This window comes from Zonotrichia leucophrys, chromosome 6 (assembly GCF_028769735.1).
Source record: "Zonotrichia leucophrys gambelii isolate GWCS_2022_RI chromosome 6, RI_Zleu_2.0, whole genome shotgun sequence".
Taxonomy (NCBI): domain Eukaryota; kingdom Metazoa; phylum Chordata; class Aves; order Passeriformes; family Passerellidae; genus Zonotrichia; species Zonotrichia leucophrys.
The window spans coordinates 17,792,013-17,808,753 of NC_088176.1; the positions used below are offsets into that span (position 1 = coordinate 17,792,013).

The window sequence follows — 16,741 nt, forward strand, 5'->3', positions numbered from 1 at the left end:
GCTGACCCAGTGTTTATGGACTATTTAGTGGCATCTGTCTGACTGTTTTCCTCTTCCCCCATCCTGAGCCTGCTAAACTTATTTTTAAAAATATGTCTTTTCAAAATTTTGCAATTTTAATGCATTGGCATTTTCCAAAAGATACTAACTGCCTTGTGTGGGATTACTCCTTTCCTAATTCTGAGATTCTTTTATTGAACTGAAAATAGCTTTCATGGCCTGCTCAGACCTTGATAACTTCCTTTAGTTCAACAGAAGTATCAATCAGCTGCCAGTATTTCTAGGCTTGCTTTATTAATGGATATAAGTTGATGAACTGATAGTTGAGTAATTAATGGAGCCCCTCATTTCCCTTGTGCAGATAAATGTTAGCAGCTCAAATCTTCTGTAAGCAAGGCTTCTCTTCTTACTGATATTCTGACCTGTACTTTCCCTGAATGCTTGACTCTATCATGTCACTGAATTCTTATGAAAAGAGAATGTGGAAAAAAAAGAAAAGAAGACTGAACTTTGCTCTCAATTCATGTAACCTTATTGATTTCAGTAAGTGTTGTGTTCAGTCCAGTGCTGTATCCCCACAGCTTGACCAGTCCTCTTCTGCCTGCTTAAGGTGATGACTCATGACAGGTGAAGGTCTTGGGACTGCATCCAGGGTTTTGGACAGAAAGAGGAGCCCAATAACCTTTTCCCCTGAGGGTGATGAGGCTCCCTGATAGTTAAGAATGTTTTGGCTCACCTTACGTTATCAATTTAAAACATCTTGAAGGGCATCAGGAGGCACCTGCAGCCTGTAAATTGCTTTTTGCTTTGTTTTCTTTTTTCCCCTAGCATATGCAATGCCCAAGGCTAATGTTTGCATTTGGCAGGTAATGACCCTGCCTAATGAAATAAACAAGGTCCTGCCTTTGTTTTATTAGAAGTGTTTGATCTACTTCACCTTGTACTGCCTCCATCCCCCAGTGCTCTGGGCCCGTGGGCAGCTGAAAGTAGGACTGGAAATGGACTGCAATAGCATACCTGTGTTCTGCTGTCCTGGGATTTGTGTTCCAGGAGAAGTTGTGCATTTAATCCCTGATCAGTCGCACCTAGCTGTCTTTAATGCATGTGCTGGTTTTAAAGAAGAATGATGGTTTTTAAAACTTCAATTGCACTCGCATAAGGCCTGCTGTGAAAGGAGCATGAGACTTAAGAAGTTTCATGAATAGGGTTTTCTGCTAGTGCAGATCATTAAAATGTAACCTCTGACTGGTTTTGAGCAGTCCTCCTTAACCCATTATGTTCCTGAGAGACAAATATAGCATTTTATATAGGTTGCCCTTTGGGTATAGAAATATGGCTTTGTAGTGTGATGACACATTGTAGTGGAAATGTACAAGGCACCATTTGATCTCCTCAGGTTGATTTTTCAGTGAAAATTAAGTAAGATTTTGAATACTTCCTGCTGAGACCTTCCATAGTGAGTTCTGCTATTGAATATTCTGCCTTGAGGATAATGTATTAAGTCCTAAGGCATGTGTAGTTAGTAGAGGGATTTATTTTTTAAAGTATTCTGGTGCAAGTACAGCTTTGTTACATAGAGATGTGTTTATCAAACTGTCAGCATGATCAGTTATGTAGTATCATCTCTATATTTCTTGCTAGTTTGTCAGAAATCAAGTCTTCAGTGATGTTTTACAGCTTGTATGTTCTGTTGCTGCTGTTATGGGTTTAAGTTTTGTTCAGCCCCAGAAAGAGCTGTGTTCCCATTTGCAATAGCAATGGGTGAATTCTCCACAAGATTTATGCAATGTCTGGGATCTCTGAGGCCAATAAAGTACTCTATTAGGTTAGCATGATGAAGTAAAATAAGATACATGATATATGGCCATGTCACAGCACACATTAAATTCTAACAGAAGTGAAATAAAGACAGGACGAAAAGGCCTCAAGCTGTGCCAGGGGAGGTTCAGGGCAGATATTAGGAAGAATTTATTCACTGAAAGTCTTGTCAAGCCTTGGAACTGGCTGCCCAGGGGGGTGGTGAAGTCACTGTCCCTTTTCTTCACAGTGTTGAAGAAAAGAGTGGATATGGCATTTAATGCCATGGTTTAGTTGACATTGTGATGTTCAGTCAAAGGTTGGACTCAGTCTTGGAGATCTTTTCCAAACTTAATGACCCTGTGATTCTGTTCTTTGATACTGGCAATCCTGTAGGGCAGCACCACTCACCCTTTTGAGGCACCTGTTAGCACCGCACCTTAACTGCTCAGTAGGATACACTGACTTGGAAATACCATGTGGAAGTCATTCTGGCAAGAAAAGGTAAGAAAACTAAAACACAGGTCCTTCTTATGAGGCCCACAAAAGGTGTGGGGGGAAAGGGAGGTGCAGCTGATAGTGTGCTGATCCAGGATCCAAAAGAGAAAACTGACAAACTGCTATCTGGGGTGTTTATGAATGCACCAGCACCAGTTTGAAGTGGCAGCTGGCCCAGTGTCAAACAGCTTTGAGAGAGGGTTCACAGGCAAAACCCCCTCTGTATTTGTCTGAAATGGCTTAGGGATAATTAGCGTGCTATCAGTGAGAACTTGTTTGCTCTGGGCTTTTTGAACTTTATAGGGAGGAGGAAATATGACAAGGATGTATTGCCTATGGGGGAGCATACCTTACACCCAGCTTAAGAACATGCAGGGGGCTTTGTTTGTTTGTTTGGTATTTGTTGTGGTTTGGGTTTTTTGGGGGGAGATGTTTGTTTTTTATAGTCCAAATATTTTTGATCAAGCTCAGACCTCTATGCCATTAGCTTTAATTTCTGCAGCCAGTGAAGAGTTGTCTCTCTGTGAGCCAAAGCAGTGCAAAAGCTTGCATACATTAATAGCAGGCTGTCTGCTCTGTGCACACTGGGATCTGTTAGGAAAGGGTTCCTTTTAGCAGTTTTGAGTGCTGAGGGCAGCGAAATGCCTTCAGGTATTTGCAGTAAAGCTGCTTCTTACAATCTGTGTGCTTAGCTGCTCTTCCCCTTTGGGCTCTGAGCTGGTGTGAACTGTGCAAGAGCAGCTGTGGGTCCATGGCAATGCCAGGCAGGAATTGCTGATACCAGCCAGTGTGCCTACCTGCTGCCCTTCTGCTGCCAAAAATGGAACAGGAACAGTGGCAGCTCTGCCACAACCAGCTGCAAAAGGGAATTTTGTCCATGTGTAAGGCTTCACTATTTGGGAGTTTTTTGTGTTCCCTCAGCACTTCAATGCCAGAGGCCAAAGAGCTTGCTGACGCCTTCAAAGCAAAAACCTGGGGAGGTACTCTAGCACAGTGTGGCTAAAGCTGTATTGGAATTTCCAGCCAAACTTTTTTCATTTGTTGATGACTGCACCTAAAATTCTTTAAGTTTTTTCATTCATCAGAATTCAGGGAATTCTGTTTTGCACTTCACAAGTGCTTTAGGCAGCAGAGTCATTATTTGAAAGAAAAAGCAAAGGTGTACACCTATGAATCTCCTAAAATATGGCCATTTTCATATTCCATTTAATATGAAATAACGTCCTCATGCCAGTGAAAATTATTGTCATGGGAGTGTCATAAGGTATGACTGAATTTCTCTTGGAATTGCTGTGATTGGATGGAGAAGAGAAAGCAATGGATATAGTCAAATCAGAAGAACTTTTTATAAACTTGGTGTCTTTTGACTCTTTCTGGACTAGAAATTCTTTAATAGGACAAGGCTAGATGTTTTGAAATGTTATTCCTGACAAAACAGGTGACTTTTGATCCTTTCTTTTTTTCTTTATTTTTTTAAGCCTGAGAGCCTTTTCTTAACAGATCTGTGCTCCATTGTAAATTTAGCCTAACCTGGTTAACAGGAATGCATTTTAGGTCACTTGGGGCATGGCAAACTGTGAATACAAAATGTGTACTTTCATGAAGTCTCTCATACAGTCTGGTGATATATCTACATTGAACTCGTGTTTTCTGTGCTAATGTCTTCTCTGAAGAACAGATGAACTATAAATTGTTCCTTTAAACATGAAGGTCTAATTCTTCTCTCAGCAGGTTATTTTTCAGAGTCTTAGGAGCCTGGAGAACTGGAGTTTTCAAAAACATTTCCTTTGCAGTTTATATTAAACATACTAGAAGTGTGTATTTGGAGAGCGGGGGATGATGAAGACTGGGGTTTGAAAGGGTGAGGATGGTTTACATTGCTCTGCTCTCACAGGAAAAAGCCTTAGGGGAGGTAGCATGTCACTTTTTTAATAAATACTAGGCTAGAAAATTCACTTTGTAGTTTCAGGCTCTTATAAGAAATGTAGTGGGTTTTTAAGGGTGTTAGAGTATTTAGATATATATGAACTAAGACTGGTTGTAATGTACTCTTCTACCTCTGTTATTACATTGCCAGAATAGTCTCTTCTTTCTTCTGAGTCCAGTGGCTGTTTGGAAATGTGTGGAGAGTCATAGAGGGTTTCCACTGTGGCCTGGCAAGCCACTTCTTGCTTCACCATGTACTTTGGAAATCCTGGAAATAATCCATCCTGAATCTGACTTAGAAAGTAAACTTTTCATTTTATGAAGGCTTTAACTTTTGAAGAGGAAGTCTATAATTTCCCTGGTTTACAGATTATTTGATTGATATGGAGAAGATCATAGTACAAATAATTTTACAGATCAGGCAAAACAAGCTTTTATTGGCCAAGCTTGAAAATTCTAACACATTCTTCTGAATTTTGAGCATGGGTATTAGTATAAATTGTGAGCTTTTCATGAGTGCATGTTTGCTACTGGCTGGCTTAGGTCCATTCTCTATGAAGCCCACCTTACCTGTTTAATAGCAATGATGCAAAGTGGTGTTAACTTTTGTGTTCTTCTGGCGAGTTGTTGCTTCCTGGGGAGGAGGGGATGGTGAGGAAAATCCCCAAAGCTATGTAATCATGGTCTTATGTCTAAAAAAGCTTCCAAAATGAATGCTTGCCCAGTTCTAGAGATGTAACTGATATAGATGGGAATCACAAAGAACATTTGTTTCCTAGTAAAGGAATGATTGATAAACACCTTCCTCCGCTAATACTCTGTCATGTCTGCAATGAATCATTGAACTAGAATAACCTATTCCTCTGCCATGCTGCAATTTTTAAAAACTTACTTGGTTAGAGTATTTTTTCCCACAGAATATAAGTGATTGGCTTAACAAAAACAGAAATCTTTACCTCTGGCTTCCAGATGTTTGGCATTGTCCAGAAATATAAAAGTTCATTTTCCACACAGCAGTATTTAGCAGCTGGCTTTCCTTTTCAGTGGCAGGGAATACACTGAATATACACTATACACATATAATATACACTTAAGAAATACACTACTGTATTTCTTAAGAAATGAGAGGGAATATAAACTTTAAATCAAGAATTTCAGATGGTGGAACCAAGAGCTGTGGCTGAGAATAAAAAAAAAAAAGTGCAAAGCAGATGTGTTATTCAAAAACTCTTAGGACACTCAGTCTGCTCCAGTTCATTTTACAGGGAACTGTTAAGCCCTTGGAGTTTTTGAAAGATCAGCATAATGTTTTAGCATTTGAAATCCAAATTTAGACATTGAACTCTGGGCTCCTGATTTTGTAAACCCTAGTCTAAAGTTGGTGGGTGCTTGATGGTGTCTTAAGGAGAAGACATGCAGGGTTAACGCAAAAGGTAAGACAAGCTTTCTGTCAGTTTTCTAAATATTTTGTGAAAATAAGGAGAGTTTTAAATGGTAATGTTTCAGTAATAGAAATGAAAAAAAATTCTTTAAATGCTTTGTTGAAGCTGTCAGATTGATTGTCTGAACTAAGCATGTGTGCCAAACCCTCATCAGCCTCACCTGTCCATGTGAAGTGATATACATAATAGTCCTAAAAATTCTTAAATGCTCAAATTTCAGTATCTTGTAGGTAGTCTGGGGATTCCTCTGACAGACAGCATCCACCTTTCCATGGAGCTGCCAGGCTGGAAAGCTGGAGAGGAGGGTACTCCCTCCATCCCTGTTATCTGCCGCTGCTCTGGCAGTGCCCTTAGCAAACCCTGCGGCTTTTCCAGGGCTTGGAAAGCTCCCCGCTGCTGGGGGCTGCCTGGAGCTTGCTTTAAAACCAAACGGAGAAGTGCTGCCAGGAGATTGTCCAGCCCCTCAAGCAGGTGGTTCCCATGCCTCTTCCCTGAGATCAGATCACCCTCTAGCCAAGAGAAAAGGGAAGTCTCTGCTGCTGTACAAGGCAAGGGAGCGCTCTGCACAAGAGATGGATTTCCAAGCAGCTGTCAGCTATTGGCACTCTCTGACGAGTTCAGAGGCTCAACCAAACAACTGACATGAATTCTCACACATCTATCCAAGAGGAACAAGTTGGTACCAGCAAAGCCAGAATACTGGATTTCCTTCAGTTCTCTTGCAGGAATATCTTGAACTTCCTCTAGTGTGTTTGGTGGCGGTGGGAAAGCTTTCCTGCCCTGTCTGTCTTCTATCCTGTGTGGGATTTGGTTTTGTTTTGGTTTTTTTGTGCTAACTAATGAATGCTCATACTCTGGGATTGCTCAAGTGTGCAGTTAACAGCTGAATACTCTGCAGAAGGACCTCTCTGTAGAACATTATTGTCATTTTTTTTGTTTTCTTTTTTTTTTTTTCTTTTTAATGATGGGAGACCTGGTAGACATCTACCCTTTAGGTCATTCATTTTCTCTCCTGGAAGTCCATTCTGAAGAACTTTAGCTCAAGCTCAAAAGGCTGAAATATGTACTAGGAGCTGGAGCTGCATATCAGTTCTTGGGCTCAGGCTGTTTCTGGTATTTTAACAGTATTGAAAGATGTATCTCCTTGTTATCTCCCCCACCCCCAAACCTCTATTTGTCAAGCTTTCTGCTCTCCCACCCAAACTAATTTTTGTGCATAGCATACTGCTATCAAAGAGTGTATTCTTCTGCAGTGTCCAGCCTGGAAAAGACTTTATCATTCAGTCACTTTCTTGTAACATCCAACTCTAGCTTGACCCAAGCTTTGCAAAGGCAGCCAGTTTGCCTGTGAGTTGGTGTATAAAACAAACTGTGTCTCTGCTGCAGTGCTCAGGGCATTGCTGCACCTGGGCACTGGGGCTTCAATAAGCAGGGTCCCTGCTGGAGTGAAGTGCTGCAGGGTCTAGGGAACAAGCACAGAGTGATCAGAGATCCAGCAAACATCTGTTCTAGGGATGCTGTTCTTTCCTTATCCCAAAACAAAAAGCTATCTTGTTGTTGTGGCTGGTGACTCAGTTAGGTTAATGCAATTAAAAGTGAGCATGTAAACGAGCCTTCTGAATATTGCTAGAGCAGCACTGACCTTTGCAAGAATGCAAGGTCCCTGTAACACTCAGTATCTCTGTGGAGACTCAGATATATGGTGTTTACTCTTGTGGGGGATATACCATATGACCCTGTCCTGTCGTGACGGAGTTTTGCAAGAGGTGAAATAGTCTATCTGGTATCTTTCTATGCACACTGAAGGTTTGTGCTGGGTGTCTGTTGCCCTCTGGCCATCTGAGAGCCTCTCGCACAAAGCAGGCTCCGGTGGCTCTCACCCTTCAAAGGGTGACTATAATTAATAAGCCAGCGCGGTTTAAGGGGCAGGGAGCCGTGAAGCGCCGAGTTCTGCCTCGAGGCCGGCTGGAAACACGGGCGACAAAGGCGGGGGGCTGCAGGGCACCGACCTGCCGCTGTCCCTGCGTAGCCTCTGCAGCCCCAGCCCGGCTGCCCGCCCCGCTGCCAGGGATGCTGGAGGCGGCCCCGCCTGGCCGGGAGCGGGCTGGCCGGGGCCCAGAGGGACGCTGCCACCTGCCATGGGGCTGTGCTCCTGCAAAGGCTGCCGTGAGGAGCCCAGAGGTAACTGACTCCCCCTGGGATGTGACGGGACAGCTCTCCTTCCCCGTGCGTGTGTGCCTGCCGTGTGCGCGCATTGCCGGGAGAGCGGCTCGGGAGCGGCCGGGCTCGGGCTCCGCGCTGCCTGCGGGACCGGCACCGCCGAACCGGGCCGGCCGCCCTCCGTGGGCAGCGCTCCTCCGCGTACAGCCCTCGGGAGCTGCCGCCGCTTCTTCTGTGCTTCAGCAAACTCGGCGAACGAAACCCTTAAATACTGTCTCGATGGGGTCTTGTGCTTTAAACACAATCCTTGGCTCTTCTTCTTCTCTACTAACAAGTAAAATTTGATGAGAGGGAAACCGGTTGATTTTTTTCAGAAAGGCTGTTAACGTGGCAATAGCATTAGCTGACAATCTTTCCTCATCTTTTCTGTGTAGTGAAGGACTTGGATGTTTTCTGGAGGGTCGAGCTCCCAGTAGAAGAAGCTGCTTTAGGAGGCAGTGTCTCCAACGCACTTAGTTCTCCTGTGGATTTTCAGTTACTTCCAGGGCGGCTCCTGCATGGGTTTATGTGTTGGGACCAGCCTCTGACATCCTGTCTGTTTTGGGAAAAGTTTGTAGTTGATATTCAGGGGCTCTGAGAATAGATGGTGTGTGAGCCCAGACAGAAGTGTAGCTTTCCTCAGTAGAAAGCAGTCTCATAAGAATAGTGCTCAAAAATGTTACTGTGCTTGGAGTTTGTAGAATAAATGCTTGAGTGTTCTGACTTTTTGACAGCTGAAAATACTTCTCTTTCAGTAATCAAAATCCTCTGAAGTTGGATTCTTGAGAAAATAGGGGGGGAAATTGCTTCCTGTGCAAAACTTTGGAAAACGCCCTTAATAGTTGCTATGCTGGAAATATGATTTAGATAATGTTAGGAATTTAGCACACACGCTCTAGTTTTGAGACAAAGGGAAAAGTAAACACATTGGTGGAAATTCAGTGAGTATGGGGCTGCTGTCTTCATCACAGCTGCATCAGGTTAAAATTTGCAAGTTAAGGTAAGCTTGATAAAGCTAAAGGTGGCAGTCTAAAACCTAAAGGAAAAGTGTGCTGATCTGAAGTAATATCAGTAACTGTCAGTTATATTAGAAGCATAAACACTGAAATAAATTTCCCTGTCAGAAGTGGAGAAGATCAGGAAAGATATATCTATTCTTTCAATTATTATTGAGTTGACTATGCCTGGATTGTCAGTGTGGCACCCAGTGAACGGATGTGAATTTCCCCCCAAAGACAGGATAAGGAAAAAGGATTTGAGCAAATACCCCTGAATTTTGTATTGGGAATATTGTAGGATTTTCCATATGCATCAGGTTTTAATCTGTTGAGGAAGGAGAGGCTTAGATTGGGTGTTATCAAGAAACATTTGTCCTCATTCTGGCATGAATCCAGTCACCTCATTCACTTGAGTGAAATTGTATTTATCTTTTTCGGGAAGAGCTTCTACAAACAATGGGTGTTTCAGCTAGCATATTGCATTCAGGCTTGAAAGAACAAAGTATGTTTGTGTCAAAATTGCAAATTTGTGTAAACCTGCAGACAGCAGTGAAGCCACACCATTCTCTAAGAACTGCTACAGTTGAGATAAGTATTTGTGTAAAATTGTACTTTGCCTGTGTAACCCTATCAAGTATGTAATACTAATAAATATTTTGTGGACTTCTCTCAAGGCTAGCCTGTTAAAGGTTCTGCAGGATTCTTTTATCTTATTTGGAAAATATATCTCAAGTAATTCCTGTGTAACAAAATAAATGTCTCTTAGTTGACTCTCCTAACCCACGTAGCAGGCTGAAGACTGTGCAAGGATTGTGTGCATGGAACTTAACCAGTCTCAAGTTTAATACAACTTTGCTGTTGATATTAATATTATTGGTGAGGTAAAATGTCCATGCCCTGTCTTGCTGATCAGTCACTGTGAGGGAAGACCTGAAGTGCCAGGCTGCCATTTGTATTCTTAATTGGGGACCAAATTTGGCTTTGTATGATGCTGCTGAAATTCGCTTGTTCCTTGGTGTTTGGCATGGTTCCCTTTAAAGCAGTAAGATTATTTTCCAGTGCTTTTCAGATGTCTCTACATTTGTAAGCTATGCAGAGAAGGCACCGATTTAGATTGCCCCTGCTGCTTTGCTTTTTTGTCTTTAAGGAAAGGTTTAGGGACGGGGTGCACTGGCCTTTTGATCATGAGCTTCAGCAAGTCCTGCTTTGCTGTGAAAATGCTTTCAGCAGACGTGGGAGGGGGACCTGGGTACTGATAACAATGTTTTGTGTTTTTGCATTTGCCCGATCAGCTTTTTCTGATAGCCTTTTAGCACATCAGGCACAGATAGGGCTAACTGATGAGTAGATTCCTACTTCTTCAAAGTTGCAGGCTGAAGTGTCTCTCTGAATGCTGTGGGTTATCTGCAGATAGCAGAGGCTTAATAAGCTTAATAAGGGGGAGAGTGTTTAAGGATATTTGCATTTGTTTAAGGCCAGAATGGAAAGCTTGAGTTGTCATCCTTCCCCACTCATCTCCCCTTCTAACTCTGCAGCAGAATCCCCTACTGGCTGGAAAGTAACAAATTCCTGGGCAGGAATACTGAATTGATCTTTACTGTCTGTTAGATTCACTCGATTGCTGTGTGCTGAAATCTTAATGTGGGAGAAGGATGTGATAGATGGTAGGAATTGGAAGTTAGCTAAAAATAAAATCCTCCTTCCTCCTCACACTCTGGTACTGTTGGCTCCCACTAGCCTAGAACTGAAGCTGTTGGGTGAGTGTTTGCCATGAGCTGTGGTTGATGGTTTACCCTTCACTATTTCCTGTGCTTGCTTGTTTCAGTGTGATTGTATTTCTGCTCTTGGCATTTTTTATACAGTTCCCCATCAGATGTTTCAAAAAATTATTGCACTCTAGTGTTACAAAGATTTCTGGTGGATATCCAGTGATGGAATGTAACCATATTGTGACTTCTGCCTTTACTTGGTTTAATGTGGTCATCAATCAGTCCTGCTCAGTTGAGGTCTCTTGGGGAGACCCACCTTGTGTTCACTATGAAAAAAAGTTTCAAATTGGTGCAAGGATGAAGGACAGCTCTGGATCTCAGCCAAATGGTATTTGCCCTTTCAGTCTTGTCTGGTGTCAGCTGCCAAGGTGTGCTTTCTGTTACAATTTTGTGTTTAAGAAGGTGTACTTATAAGACAGGGAAAAACGGGCTCACCTGAGATGCCAAAACTCACTAGGTTTTTTGATAATGGTTGTGCTTTGTGTAAAAGGAGTAAAAGAGGAAGTCTGGAATAAGTCAGTTGCATCTCTTGAATGACCTTAATACTTTCCTGTGTAGAAGCAAAAGGAGTGAGGATTTAGGAGAAGACTATACTTTGGAAGTCTGCAATTCTTAATGCAAATGAAATCTGTTCAGTATCTTCCAGTCTGAAATACTTTAGAAATGTGGCCTTGGGTTCCATACTACTACCTCACAGCTAAGGAATTAATTCTTCTGTTTTTAAAAAAAAAAAGAAGCTAAATTGTTTCCTCTATCTTCTTGTTTCAAATTCTTTTTGCACCTCCCCAGTAACTAAATATAGTTTCTAACAGAAGTCCAGAATGAGTTCTCACTAGAAGTGCTGAGAAGATTTTAATAATAATATTTGGCTCTCTCAGGGTCAGAGTGATTGGTTGTGCAGTCATGTGAAGCACACATGAGCACAGTTGCAGTATTTTAGAGCTGTAAAGTCCCCAGCATGTGTAAGAATAAACTTGTGTGCTTATTGTGTTGCACACTTTTCTTTCTGTGAGAAACAGTTCTCTGTGATGTGAACCTGAGCACTGTAAAAACAGGCTGTGTTGGGTGGGAATGTATATTAAGTTAGGATGTGAACTCATTCATCATTTCAGCAGGGTGGTCAGTTTACATTATAACTGTAGTAGCAAAAAGGACTTCAGAGGTTTCTGCATTCTGCAATTTTTGAAAACCGAAGACATAACAAAGGACATAAAGGAGGAATTCTCAGTCTCTTCCAAAACATAAGATCAAGTGAATGGATTTTTTTAGTGACTACAGCAGAGAATGCCACCTGCATGCTTCTCCAGCTGGCATTCCCTGTATGCACCCAAATGTGCTTCCTCTCCATTTCCCATGTGCCCATAGCTACTAAGGATGGAATTTGGAAGGCACATTTGGGGCACGTGGAAGGCTTTAATTATTTCTGCCCAAATTTTAAAAAAAACTAGAAATTTGAAAACTTGGGAGATTTGTTTTAGGAAGAAATATTATCCTGAAGTTATCTGGTCAATTATTACTTACCTAGGAAACGTCTCTGTGACTGGTTTTGTCAATGAAAGCAAGGAGCAACCTTTGACCTAACACAGCAGAGCTGTTGCTGTGTTAGTGGATGGAAAAGTACTATTTACCTTTATGGTCTCTACTAGTTATGCTCTGACGAGGAAAGGAATTAACTGATAGCATTTCAAAGGCTTGATCATATGTTTGGTCTCTTGTCCAATTGACCATCTGTTTTTTGATGTTGCCTAGTTGCTAAGCAGAACTAATTGCAGTTCTTTTGTTGAGACATTTCATTAAAAAGACTTTTTATTTAAAACTTGTATTTCTACAGCTCTTGATTACTGTAACTTGAAAATATCAGTTTCAATTAAACAGATTTATTTCTTCCACATTATTAATAATTTAGCAGAAGTGCAAAATATTTTCTGTTGTCATTTTTATCCAAGGAAGTGTAACTTTGTGCAGTGTTGGACTAGGTCCCTCAAAAATGAGCACATATGGCATATTAAGTGGAGTGGGATACAGTTTTGCAGGACAGGAAATATGGGTCCAAAACCAGAAAAGCCAAGAAGGGGATTAGTACTTGTATGTTAACAGGGGAACTATGGAATACTGCTATGTTGAGGGCAGATGCACAGAGGTTTTTAATGTGTAACAGCCACATAAGCTGAGAAGCTGAAGCAGCTCTTTCCTTAGTCTGTGCCCCTTGAATGAACTTCCACATATAGGTTAAAATGCCTGCTGTGTTTTATCTGTAGACAACTGAACTAACACCTGAAGATTTAGTAACATCTGCTGTATACATAATCCCAGCTTGTATTTACTGTCAACAGTCTTGTTACTTGTTGATCTGCATTCAGGCTTTCATAGTGAGAGAGCTCATAAATGCAGCATGAGCCCCTGCAGTGACATAGCTTCTGCCCTCTCTTACTGCATCACTCACTCGACAGGAAAGCTTTCTAAACTGCACAAAATGGGATGAACTCTCTCTTCTACAGCTTGTTTTATAGCCTCTCTTCTCTTTTTTCCTAAATGCAGTGTCCCTCTCTACATAAGGGCTTTCAGTCAGGCTTCCTACCAGAGGCAGAACTTGAATTCATTGTTCTTGGGGACATCTTCCAGGGATGGTGACTTCACCATTTTCCTGGGGAGTCTCTTCCAAAGTTTAACTACTCTGAGTAATGTCCACCCTTAACTTTTCCTCTTGTCCTGTCCCTGGTTACCTTGAGAGAAGAGGCTGCCCCTTGCCACAGCCTCCTTGCACGTAGAGAGCAGTAAGGTCTCCCCTGAGCCTCCTTTTCCCCAGGATGAACAACCCCAGCTCCCTCTGCTACTCTTCACAGGACTTGAGTTTCAGACTCTTCTCCAGTGCTGTTGCCCTTCTCTGGACATGCTCCAGCACCTCAGTGTCCTTTTTGAAGTGAGGGGCTCAGAAGTAGACACAGGACTTGAGCTGTAGCCACACCAGTCCTGAGTACAGGGGACAATCACTTCCCTGGTCCTGCTGACCACACTGTTCTTGGAATAAGTCAGGATGACATTGGCCTTCTCTCCACCATGCTGGATCATGTTCAGCTGCTGTTGACCAACTGGGACACTTTCCAGCCACTCTGCTCCCAGCCTGTAGTGCTAGAAGAAGGATCTGCCAGACAGTGCTTTTGGGGTTTAAAGTGCCGTTGGAAACGAGAGGTGAAGGTGTGATGAGCACAGCAAGTCTGCTGTCTTTGCTGCTCTGTTAAAAATGGCTGTCTAATTGGAGGTCAGAGCAAGATGGTTATTTAATTTCCATTCTCTTTTCTAGCCCACACTACTTAGTAGTACTGTATGTACATCTACTTAGTTTTGATTATGTAAATTGGGTGTTTTGTAAGTAATTGTTTATGTTCTTAAAAAAAAAACCCAAAACCAAATCAAAACAGACTTCTGAAGAAATTTCCTTAAGTATAGTAAAAATGGACTATGGAAGGGCTGTTTTCTGCCTTGAGGTGTTCTACATCTCTCACCCTAGGATATTTCAAACTGAGACGCTGTCTCTGTACTTGTAATCCCCATTCCTTCAGCATCCAGTGCATGCAGCCTGCTGCCAACATTTAGTACCACACCTCTCTAATTGGTGAAAATGCTTTGTCTTACTGCTGGGCTCAGATCTGCCAGTTTAGCTTTATAGTATTGTCCTTGCACTTTTTAGGGTGATGTTATTTGTATGTAAACATTGAACTCTGATGTTTGTCCCCTGAATTTCAGGAAAGTGGTTTTTTTTTCTTTTATGCTTGTCAAGTGTACTGTCAGCACTAACTGCTCTTGCTTTTGGGGTGAAACCTTTCTTGTCCTGCAGCAGCTGCTGTCCCACAGGGCCCAGTGTGCCTCCAGTGACACTCAGCAAGGTACTCCAGAACTAACTGGGAACTCCAGAACCATTAGGAACTAAGTGGGGACTGTGGTATGTGCAGTTTGTTTCCCACCAGTCTGCTGCCCAAGAGGGTTTTGCCCAGAGTTGCTCTGGATACTGAGACAGGTGCCTAGGGTAAGAGAGGGAGCTGTCAGTCCCTTAAAGCAAAATTCTTGGATGAACCTTCTACTTTACTGCTGTCTCCTCACACTCTGTGAAGTCTCGTTTCTTTTCCATATGGAGGCCAGCATCTTCCTGAAGTTGAAACCACTTAAGCACCTCTAAAAAGGTGGAATCTGGGACTTGACTCCCATTGCCCGAAGCATGTAGGCCTTTTGTGCCTAGCTCTTGAAGAAACGCTTTGAAAAACCAGTGTTTTGGCTTTCTGTGTGGGAAAATCCGTGTGTGCCAATGTGTGTGCCTTGCTGATTAGCCCAGGGGGTCAGACACCCCTCCAGAGCACAGAGTTGGGCTGAAGGGTGGTGGGAGGGAGGGCTTTGACTCCATCAATCCCTTTCTGTCTGTGGCTCTCAGGAATGCTGAGAAACCATATGCAGTATTGTTCCCCCCGGCATATTCTCATGTGCTTTGAGTGGCTTGGCTGTAAGCAATTCAAGTGACAGGCATCCAGCTCTCCCTTGGGAGGCAAAATATAGTTCAGTCATCACTATAGGAAGGAGAATGAGATTCCACGGAAATGAGAGGAATCTGCTTGAAAACAGCAGCAATGTAAAGGGGCTCTTAGACTTTGCTGTTAGGGAATTACCCAGTCTCAGCCAGAGACAGACTTGGGCAGTTTTGTACCTGCTGACAATGGCAATGACTTAGGATCTTACTGTGTGTCTCTATATTATCTTGTAATTTTCTTCTGTATCTGAAGATTTAATATTGCCATATATGTGGTAGAGAGACTTCAGTATAGGAGAAACACACAAAGGAGTGTGTGACTTGAGTTAATCTTTTGAAGCAAAGGAGACTAGACTAGTTGAGAGGCTTCATAGGCTGTTTAGGGGGCTGGAAAGGGTCCCTGAGCACACTGATGGTGAGATGATTTGTGAACTACTGCCTTTAAACATCTTGGTTTCTTGCTTATTAATGCACCATGTGTATTGCTAGATCACCTGATAGTATAAATGTGATTTCATCCATATCATCAATTAATCAGTGTCTATAAGGCAGAGCACATAGTAGAGTTTCATGGTGGTGCTTTGTGCCTGTGGAAGCAGACTATGCCTGATCTGACATGAAGAAATCTATTCTTTCATAGCATTTTAGTACAGCTGAATAAGGCATACAGAATTTGCATCCTCGTTTTGTATTGCACAACTGGGATGTTTTCTGGTATTATGGAAAATGCCCTAACATTTGCTTTGTGCCTCAGAGAACAGTGGCCTTTCTAGTCTGTTGGCATCGCCCACTCCTGTTTCCCACAACCCTGTATCTTCTCAGCTCCACACTACTGATCCTCCCACATGAATTCACGGTAGTCTTAATTAATCAGGTCATTCCTCTCACTCACAGCATCCCAGTGATTTATCCATACTGAGTAACTCAAACTGTTGGAGAGACAAGCTGGTGTTACTGACAGCTTTGGCTAGTTCAGAGAGGGTTGAAGAATCATTCTCTTTTGTTTCTCTGATGCTGTAGGTGAGTGGTTGTTAGTGTATAACTGAGCCATGAACATTTTGAGTCAAGGAATATAAATAAGCTTTTGGAATTTTGTGGTTTCTCCTCAAGAAAAGTAAAGTGTACTCTGATTTCATGGGCTTTAAAGCTGTTTTACCCACCTCTCATCTGCTCTCAACACTCCCTTCAGAATTACCTAAAGCAGGAGTAATATCATCCTTGAGGAAATTTCTGCAGCAGTAGCCTTTTCCTGATAATAGCTAAACCAAAACATGCTCAAGGTCTGTTTTCACTTACAGTTCAGTTTCCCTGGATAGAACTCTTGCTGTGCTGTTAATATCAAATTATCAAGTCTGTTGTTTTCTTTTTTCTGAGAAAGCAGCAGTTGCTAGACTGGGTCTAGCCCAGGGTCTGGTATTCTGTCTCTGGCAGTGGCTAGCACCAGATGTCTCTGGAGCAGCAGGTGGGAGCTAATCTACCCTACACTAGCTTTTATCATGTCTTTAACAGCTAGTGATAACTTAAGCTCTGGTGTTTTCCTTAGTATTTTTCTCCTTTTTATTTTTTCCTTTATTGGATTGCCTCAGGATATCTGTT

General features: G+C 42.3%; 1 protein-coding gene across 5 annotated transcripts in view; it reads left to right on the forward strand.

Moving 5' to 3' along the window:
- The window catches only part of ARHGAP22 (Rho GTPase activating protein 22), a 117,211-nt gene that overhangs the window by 23,811 nt on the left and 76,659 nt on the right, over window positions 1-16,741 (forward strand). Inside the window, exon 1 of one of the 5 annotated variants that reach the window (XM_064716307.1) lies at window positions 7,316-7,429. The exons of 3 other annotated variants lie outside the window; for them this stretch is intronic. Coding sequence is in view for 1 of the 2 variants with exons in the window: in XM_064716306.1 (XP_064572376.1) it covers window positions 7,802-7,844 (43 nt within the window). In the remaining variant the exon portion in view is untranslated. Of the gene's footprint in view, window positions 1-7,315; window positions 7,430-7,537; window positions 7,845-16,741 lie in introns of those variants that run through there. One more of the 5 variants, XM_064716306.1, reaches the window with a different exon arrangement.